This window comes from Malurus melanocephalus, unplaced genomic scaffold (assembly GCF_030028575.1).
Source record: "Malurus melanocephalus ecotype Western Australia unplaced genomic scaffold, MMel_1.1 scaffold_225, whole genome shotgun sequence".
Classification (NCBI taxonomy): Eukaryota; Metazoa; Chordata; class Aves; order Passeriformes; family Maluridae; genus Malurus; species Malurus melanocephalus.
The window spans coordinates 637,100-647,022 of NW_026623457.1; the positions used below are offsets into that span (position 1 = coordinate 637,100).

The following is a 9,923-nucleotide window of genomic DNA, read 5'->3' on the forward strand; positions in this document are numbered from 1 at the left end:
AATTCTAAAACAACAAAAAAAAATAGAAATAGTGAATTATTTTCGTCGTACCAGGAGTATAAACCAAAAAATGGATACACAAAACACTGATCTCTGTCCTTTCGTTTTGTCCACAGAAACATCTAGCATGTTTTTTGGGGAAAAACGTCACATTGTGGTTAGAAATATATTTGCAGCTTTTTACCCTATAATCTGGGGGGTGTTTGTACTTTAGGTCAGGCAATAAGAGAATATTCACATTTTCTGACTTCTTGAAATGCAATGTAAGTGCCTAAAGTCGAATATCCCAGAGGCTGTGTAAGGTCAGTGGTGCCAGGTATGTTCTTCTAGAGAATTAGATTATCTAAATAAGGAACTTAGATTCTCCCTAAGGAGAGGGAAATAGGCCCCTCAATTAAATGCTTAAGTTGTACAGTGTCAATACTTGACAAGATTTCTAACTGTTCCTTTAATGATTCAAGTAGAAGGCAACAACCCTTTCCTACATGAAATACCTATAATGGTGGAAGTAGTATGGCTGAACTTAGACAAAATTATGTCTTCAAGTTTTACRTTTATGAAAGAACTTTATTTGATGCAGTTTGTATTATCTTAAAATCCTGAGAAAGTCAAAAAGGCTCTCTCAGCGAGTCACATAAGAAAGACTTCGTTATAGACTTAATTTGCTCACGTTTATATGAGTGTTGCCACGATGCTTAATTATTTTTGCTAAAAGCCAAACTGTTGAACTTCTAAAAAATCCTGAGGTGTCTTTCATAACTTCGGTCAGGAAAAGCAGCTTTGCTGCAACTGATGTGGCCGTTGTGAATTCAACTTCACATGGGATATGTTTCAGTTTTAACTGGAAGTACAGAAAATCTGCTTTCATCCCTACAAGCAATACACGTAACAGTTTATTCAGTTATCAGTAATGACATTCATTGTCACTYGTACTTTAGTTTAATGTCAAGAAATATTGTTTTCATCAGAATTTATGTCAGTTCTATTCTGGGGACCACCCATCAATACAAACACCAAAGAATAAAGAAATTTGATGAAAGGGCAAAACTTCAAATTTGCATACAATTTCTCTGTGGTTTATCTTGTTTGTGTGAGGTCAATGTTGTTCAGAAAATGGATGAGCAGCTGACATGCTGAACGCTATCCGGACTTCACAAAAATTATACAGCATTTTTAAAAATGGTAGCTGAACATAAGAGATCTACACAAGGTTAGTCCCTGAGAGCACTASCTTTTCTGAGCTGTTTTTAATTGGTAAGTTTGAGCTAGCTAAAGTTTGGAGGAGGGGTGCTTTGTACCCTCCGATACAAAATTATTACTGCAGCTAGCCCAAAGGAAAAAGTATTTTGCAAAATTGTGATTGATGCAGCATGTATCCAACACACATACTAAGATGTGTTTGCTCTGTGGAAGCTTGAAARTGATAGATTCCTTCTATGCACATATAAATGCTCTTGTGCTAGACTTTCCAAACAGCAAAAATTTTAATTACTACTAATTTTTAGTATTTTCTGAAATTGCTACTGTATCTTTAAGAATCCTCAATCTAAATACCACAGCCTTTTATGGAAAGAGACAAGCATAGCACAAATCAGCAAGATGGGTGTTTGACAGCGTTGCAATTGCCAACAAGTTCTGATGAAAAGAAGCACGAGCTCCAAGCTCTATTTAACTTTTTCATTATGACTTGCAAAATCTAACAGTCATCACAAGGAATTAATCATATAACAATAGTGTACTAACTGAAAAATATGAGCGCGATTTCAGTGTAGCCGAGTAATTTATGGAAACATCTAGTGTTTCCACAATAGGAGTAGATAACACAGCAATCCTTCAAAGAGGYTTATTTTTACTGTGTTCTGTAACTATGACTTTATACATTTTAGGGAGATTTAAGCATAGACRGAGCAGCACAAATATAGCCAAACAGGCCTATTTAATTGGTGGGTCTGGTGATCATACATATGACCAACAATTAAGAATGCCCAACTTCTCACTTTGACACTATCTTAAAAAGTTCCCCAACTCTTTGACAGAAACATTAAGGCATTATAAAGTTAAATTACAAGGATTTCTTTCMTATCTTATTACACAGAAATTATTTACATGATAGCCTGAATGCACAAGACAATTGTTTAGATATAAAATGARTTCATCTATATTAGACAACCACTGTAAAAAGCTTTTAAAAGTCAAAATATTGGTCACATGGACCTTGTAAGGCAGATTGGACGAGCAAATACAGCCACAACTTGCGCTTAGATGCGTATGAATTCCAGTGTATATGTCACAGCAGTTTCCATGTATTATGGTAATAATCTTTTAAATCTGGTCCTTAGGCTAACATCTTTGTTTATCTCTACTATTCTTGCAGCCCTGCACTGCATACAGAATGTAATTCCTGAAGAATACCAGATTTTTTCCCCCATCTTTCCACCCACACACAAGATTATTCAACTATGATATTCCAGCTAGCAAGGCTATTTAGAGGAACCTGTCTTTACAGTATGGACAATATTCTCAGGTCCAAATGCACACACTTGGAGCATGACTTTGGCATGTCCAAAGGTCACATTATCTTCAAAAATACTGCAAGTATCAGAGGTCAGCTGGACAGTGTCAGGACATTGCCTTCTGTGTCAAATTTACCAGAAAAATGRTAAGAAAAAACAGAACTCTAGTGGGAAATCTGGTCCAAGAAGCACCCTTTTGCCACTACTTCAGCTAAATAAGCATTAGATTGCTATGTATGAAAATACAGCTCAAATATAGTCACAATTATGACAAATGAAAGGCCTCCACCAACAAGGAATGACTAAATCTATACAGGTAAAATAACATTTTACCAAGAGGTTACTCAGGCTGGAGTTAAGTGACTTACTTAAAGTCACATAAGATGTCACTGGCAAAATTCAGGAGGTGAATCCAGATCTTTAAATGTATTTAACACTTATACATCACAAGGCTTCAGACAAAACAAAGCATAAAAGGTGCTAAAATGYGGAGGGAAAAGATCTCACTACCACACAAAAGTCCACCCAGAATACCAGTAAAAGGCAAACATGACAAAGACTCACAAGACATCTATAAAAGTAAGAAAACATATATATAAGAATAAGCAAATAAAAAATCCCCAAAACCTGAGGTTTAAAGGTATTTWTAAGAATATAAGCATCACCACAGGCAAAAAATACTTGCTGGATTAAACATACTGTGTTTTATTGCTTCATCAGTGCCTAGAGTTTTTATCTTTCTTGACAATCAATATTTTTACTTAACTGTGAGAATCATATATTGCTGAATACACTGAACATGTGGGGATTATTTGCAATTTAAGGCTAAAAATAATACAGAAACACAATTTTCAAACCAAGTATGAGGGCTGCAACCACTGCTTAATTCTCATTTAAAATGAATGAAGTAAAAATGCTATGCACAGCTATGAACACACCAGGTACATACCATCCTTACCTGCAAAGGAAGGAGAGTATTACTGTTGGTGTCAGTTCGGAAAACATTATCTTCAATCCACGATTTTGGTGTCAGTGATGGAGTAGAGCGAGTAAATTTAGGAGGTGCTATGACATTACCAGAAAAGGGCTTCTTCAAAGGAGAGATCTGGTTCATAGTTCCTGGAATTCCCATGTTTCCAGTTCTACGATGGTCTCTACCATGCATTCCTCCCCATGATATATTTCCTGTGCTCCAGCCGCTGCTCTGATTGCTCCAGGGTGACTGCTTCAGAAGAGGCTAAAAAAGAAAGATTAATTCATATTATTTTGAAAATAACTGAAATGTTTTTCTACTTAAAAGAAAAATACAAACACCGCCCCCCAAACAACCAACCACCAAGTAAGCAATGTACAGACATTTCTATAAAACACTCTCTTCGGATAATAAGTAAATTAGTTACTGAGGTAAGGAAAAAAAACACAGCTTCATTAAAAAAAAGTCATTCATACTCCCCTATATATTCCTCCAATAAACACCGCAGTACTTGTGCAGGCAATTTTGATTATCATTTTAGTCACTGGTAGCATTCCTTAAATCTTCACAGAGGAAAAATTCCAGGGTGTAAAATCATGTTACTAAAAACCCTGAGACCAGTTTATCATACATTACTTGGTATTGTATGGTGAGAGCTCTGCATCAATAACAGAAGAATTTCAAAGAGATCAATTTTTAAAACCATGATTATAATAATATTTATATTTCTACTAATAATTATTTCCACTCAGTGAGTAGTAATATTTTGCTGCAGTGAGTAGAAATTTAAAAATTAAAATTCAAATGGCAGATTTAATTCCACCCCACCAGTATTTTGAATATCATTGTCTCAGTATTACCATATAAGAGCAAAAAGAGCACTGACTACTGTATGGAGAATCTGTTTCAAGGAGCTATCTTAACATTTCCACATTAAAACGCGTTACTCTGAAGCCACTGCTCAAATATTTCTGGAGTAATTTCTGAAGCAATGAATCTGTAGGATTCATTGCAGGTGTACTCTAGAAATTTTTTCAAGGATTCTTTTTTCCTATCTAGATATGGTGTATCTTACACCTACTTAACTGCATTTATATTTAACAAGAGCACTATATTCTCTAATATGAAAATGGAAGTGGTTGTTAGAAAGAAGATTTTTAGAAGATAGAGTTTTTATTGCTAAGCCACAACTTCCGTAAAGAAGTGACCTATAGWGGTTGTCATATTACCAAGAGGTGGACCCATTGAGCATGAGTGACAATGAAGAACTGTATTTATCTTTAGTAGTCTCAAATCTGACTGTACCTGGAGATGTTTTTTCTCAAACATAGAAATGGACTGGGGGTATGTGTGATGATTCTAAATTCAGTTCAGTGAAGTGAAAACACAGTACTTTCATCTCAAAGCTTAGCTGCAAGCAACCCTCACCCTGCAATTCTAGTAACTTAAAAATTTAAAGCATGTCAATATGTTATGTATCAAGTAAAACAGAACTTTCTGAAAACAGAAAGATAAAATTGTAACAACACCCCCACCACCCTCACYCCCAGAAAACAAACCAAAAAGCCACTAAAGCCATTCTTGGTCAAGTAATCAGGAAAACATCCTATTCTATATAATTATAGATAATTACGTTGTAAAACTTGAATACCTGCATTGGAATTTTGGGAGAGGCAGGCACTCTATTGTGAAACAAACCTTAAGAGATAATGCCAAATGTTAACAAGCCTCTAATATTGCTAGCTATGCTGTCATGGCACTGTTTAASTATACCTACAACTTGTGAGAGAAAATTCCTGTACACCTCACTGCTGGAGAATGGCTTTGGAATTTGTTTGAAGAAGGTCATTACAGATGTTGAGGACAACTAGCTCCTAATCATAATGCACTGAAATCAGTTCTTGGACAGGCACTCAATGTGAGATTCCAGTTCTGATACAAATGAATCTTCACTGATTAAATCTGACAGGATTTAATACTAGAATGAAAAAACAGTAAGATGAGGCCTATATAACTTCAGCCTTTCATAACTGAGCAAATTATTGGAGCAAAATGGGCTTGTAATGCAACAGCTGGTAATATTAACACGGATCTGCTCCTCACTGAGATCTTGTAATATTTTGTTCCAGGAAAAAAACGTAAACTTTTATTTAAACATGGGGTCATTAAACCCTTCGATTTAAATCGGATTAAAATCGGTCACAGAACTACAGCAACTTGAAACGCTGYGCTGTCCTCGGATACACATTCAAGCAATGTCAGCCAAAACCCCTGAAAAGGCAGCACGGTGTCAACTTTCGTATCTGAACCTGTGCCCGTCCACTCGAGCCCGCCCGAGGACCGCTCCGAGGCTGGGGAAGGGGCTGCCCGGGGGGGCGGCGCCGGCCGGAGCTGTCAGGCTCATTGTTCCGGGGACACTAAGACCGCCGCGGGCGGCCCGGGCGGACAACGGGGGCGTTTTCACGGCGAAACTCCCTGAGACCAACGGGAGCGTTTACCTTTTTTTAGGATCAAACCCTTTCTTCTCTTCCCAAAAAAAATCCCCGGCGTCCCTGGGTAGGCGACGGCGCCTTGAGGAAGGCCAGAAGAGCCACCCGGGCACCTGCCACCCGGAACGGGAGGGGAGAGTGTCCGGGCGCGGGGCAGCCGCTGTCCACAGACCACTCCGGCCCGACCCCTCCGGCCGCCCGGCGCCGCACCGGGCGGGGGGCGCAGGTGCCCTCCCTCCCGCCGGGCCGGCCCCGCCCTGCCGCCGCCGCGGTCCCGCCGGGCTGTCACCGCCGCGCAGCCTCGCCCGGCGCCGGCGAGAGCGAAGCCGCCCGGCTCCCGCGGCCGGCCAAATGAGGGCAGCGAAGCTCCCGTCCCTTCCCCGCGTCCCCCTTCCCCGCCCCGRGGCTTTCCGCCGCGGCTGCCGCCCGGTACCTGGTGGTGGTTGTAGGAGTTTCTCTGCTGTAGGAAGGCGGCTGCGGCGGCCGCCGCCTGGTGTTGGTGCTGGAGCTGGGGGCTCACAGGGGATCTCCGGTTCTGCTGTTGCTGCTGCTGCTGCTGAGGTAAATTCATCTGCGGCGGCGGCGGGGGGGCGGCGGCCGAGAAGGGGCTGCTGAAGGGCCCGGCGCAGGGGKTGTGAGGAGACACCGGCGAGAAGCTCTGGAAGAAAGCGGGGTTGATCGATGACGGGATCCCCGGGTAGAAGCTGGTCTCGGACTCCGGGCTCGGGGGCGGCATCGCGCTGATCTGCCCGCCGCTGCCGCCGCCGCCACTGGAGACCGGAGGCTGCTGCGTCTGCTGCGGAGGCGGCGACGAGGTCTGCACCGACCAGGGGGTGCCGAAGCCGGGCAGCGGCGGAGGAGGAGGGGAAGCCGCCGAGGAGGAGCCGCCCCCGCTCTGGTGATGGGGGCTGGGGATCTCCGGGCTCTGCAGGCTGCTAAAGCCAGAACCGAGCCCGCCGGGCAGGAGGTTCCCGGGGCTGCCCAGTAAGTGGCTGTTCGGGGGGGACTCCATGGGGGGCAGCTTGGCTCTCGCCTGCAGATGAGGAGACGGAGGCGGATTCACGCAGGAGGCGGCGGCCACCCCCACATTGGGGTCCGCGGACGCCGATCCCCCCGGGCAGGAAGGGGCGAGCCGCTCCGAACCCCCCCTGTCCGCGCTGCCCTGGTGCTCGGCGGGGCCGACGGGSCGGTGGTGCGGGTGATCCCCCGTCCGCGGCGGCTCCTGGGGGTGAGCACTGAGGAGCTGGAGGTGCTGCTGTTGCCTGTGCTCCTGCTGCTGGTACTTGTCAGTGGGGTGGCTGAACTGCTGCTGCTGCTGCTGCTGAGGGGGGTGGTGATGATAGTCTGGGGGGTGGTGGTTATTCAGGGGGTGGCTGCTGCCGAGCTGGGCTGGGCTGCTGAGCTGCTGCTTAAACTCTTTCCTCTTCTGGCTCAGCTGAGGAGGCGGCGGCTGTGGCTGCTGCGCTTGCTGCTTGTTTAAATCCTGGTGGGGGCTGAGACAGGGTTTAAAGTCAGAGGAGGGGTGGCCGAGAGGGGGGTGTCCCGACGCGGGGCTACTGCCCAGCCTCTCGCTGCCTAGCTGCTGCTGCTGCTGCTGCTGTGTCACCCCCAGGAGCAGCTCATCCTGCATGTTTTGATGATGCGCAGCAGCGGCCGCTGAGGGGAAACAGGGAGGGCAGCGGTGACCGGGCGGACGCGCTGCCGGACGAACCGGCTATAGCGGGCGGCAAGGGGCAGGAGGAGGAGRAGGAATGAGGCGAGGCGGCTGCGGCCGCTCCGGGAGGGGAAGGACTGGCGGTGGGTAGGGGCTGAGGTGGCCGTCTGCGGGAGCTCCCCTGACACCGGCTCGGCGCGGAGGTGAACCCCCACCCCGGCACACTAAAGAGACAAAGATAATTAATAATCTTTGTGGCGAAGTGTTGGGGGGCGGAGGGAGAGTTTAAACACCCGCCTATCGTAGCCACTATGTAAGTCCCAAAATAGCCAATTTACAGAATAAAGCTCTCTTCTTTGCCATCAACGCCACTGTATTGCTTTAAAAATCGTAGCTTTTTGATAACAAACCCATTTTTATCGTTGATTTCTTTTTCCTTTTCGTTTATTGGGACCCCCGGTAGGGCGGCCCTTTCCGCCTACAGTCGCACCCACAGAGATCCACTAGATCAGGAATACGCCTGGACAGGTCACTGTCCCCGGACAGCAACTCCACCGTCCGACCCCCCAGCCGCCCCACCGCAACGCAGGGGGAGAGCGGGACATGCCCGGGCCTGGCAGTGGCGGGGAGGGAAGGAGGGAAGGCGGGGAGGCCGCCGATACCTCCACAGGGCAGGCGACCCGGTCTCCTCAGCGAGTCTGCTGCCGCCCCCCGGCCGCCGCCGCCCCCGCCCCGCTGCCGGCTCGGAGCCGCCGCGGCGCCCTTAAGAGCGCCGGAACATCCGTCACAGTGGCGTCACAGGCAACGCCCCAGCCCGGCCGYCCCTGGTAATAAGCATGTGGGCCTGCCCTCTCGTGAATAATGCATTAGGCCGGGAGCCCGCCCCCCTGGCGCCGGCGAGCCGGGTGGGCGCTACCACTTCAGCCGGGGGGAGGTGGCAGTGCTGTGGGCCGCTTGGGTGAGGAGGGTACTCATTGGGCTTCGACGACCTTTCTACGGTCAAGCGAGAAACACCTGAAATAAAGCAATTTTATTTCGTTTTGCGGCAGCGGGTGCGATCGGCTTTTATCCCAACAGACTGGGCGGGGCAGCCGGCACGCTGGTTTCTTCTGCCGCCTGCGATGCCCGTCAGGCGCTCATTCGGGACGGGGGAAAGGGGGGTGTGGCCCCGCCCCTTCGCCTCGCGCGCCGCTCATTTGCATTGACGCACGACCGCGCGCCGCGGGCGGGCGAGGCGGGGCGGGGCCGGGGGTGGAGCGCGAGCGCGGCGGCACGAGACGGGCCGGGTGTCAAGGCCCCGCCCACCCGAGCCTGGCCCCGCCCACCGCACGGGCTGAGGCGCGCCGTGTGCGGCGTTCCCTGTGGGATCGGGATCGGGATCGGGATCGGCATCGGCATCGGGATCGGGATGGGGGCTGTCCCGGCCTGTGGGACACTGCAGCGGGACTGAGGGCCCGCGGCAGCCTCAGCTCCTCACCCCTTCCTCGCCACACACACCCAGGGCCGGCACCTCAGAGACCGGCGGGAGCTCGGGCGGAACCCGTGCTGGGGTGTGGTGGCACGGGGTGGTGCCTTCTGAGGTTCTCCAGTATCAAAGGTGGGGTTTTACCCTCTCTGTACAGTGGAAGCACAGTTCTTGGCAGGTGTTCAATGCATACAAATAAATAGTTTGGCACAGATATATCGTTGATGTATATGTCCCCGGGAAGAAAAGCCGTCTCTCTTTGTGTTCTGGGAAGGCTGTAGCTTAGCAGTGAAATAATTCATACAYGGCTATTGAATGTGTGAGTACATGGGGGAAAGTGTCATTATATACTTGACCTGTTGAACTTTTCTCTAATCTTAAATCCGTGCCCACTCTCAGTGACTATCAGCTGCGTTCCACCTGCCCCGTGGACCTTTGGTCTGATCCAGTGTAACAATTCTTACMACTGTATATGTTTTCTATATTAATACAAAATGTAGAGGGGAAAAAGATTGTTCCAGCATATCCAGTAGTCTCTGATGTGCTTGTGAACCTGTGTGGGCATGTATTAGGTAAAGCATGCCACCTTGTAGGGTTAATATAAAAATGCATTTGCAGCATAGAAGAATAATTGATACGTGTTTATCTTTGCTGTATTATGGCTTAGCACTTCAGAATTATTCTTTATCTTGGCATTTGTTTCRATAACTCTGCAGCCATGTGTCTTACAAGGGCTAAAAAAAACAGAGTGCAGACCAAAGCCCTGCAGATGATCACATGCTGAGTAAATGTTGCAGGCCGAGTACTGGTTCCTCTCTGAAGAGTGCAT

At 47.4% G+C, this 9,923-nt stretch overlaps 1 protein-coding gene across 4 annotated transcripts in view; it reads right to left on the bottom strand.

Moving 5' to 3' along the window:
- CPEB2 (cytoplasmic polyadenylation element binding protein 2) overlaps window positions 1–8,376 on the bottom strand; it is a 52,918-nt gene extending 44,542 nt beyond the window's left edge. The window contains exons 1-3 of one of the 4 annotated variants that reach the window (XM_057374446.1): window positions 8,292–8,374; window positions 6,409–7,468; window positions 3,472–3,750 (exon numbers count right to left, since the gene is read on the bottom strand). In XM_057374446.1, the coding sequence (XP_057230429.1) occupies window positions 3,472–3,750; window positions 6,409–6,987 (858 nt within the window). In that variant the 5' untranslated portion in view covers window positions 6,988–7,468; window positions 8,292–8,374. Of the gene's footprint in view, window positions 1–3,471; window positions 3,751–6,408 lie in introns of all 4 variants that reach the window. The other 3 variants (XM_057374447.1, XM_057374444.1, XM_057374445.1) reach the window with 3 other exon arrangements.
- Window positions 8,377–9,923: the final 1,547 nt, after the last annotated feature.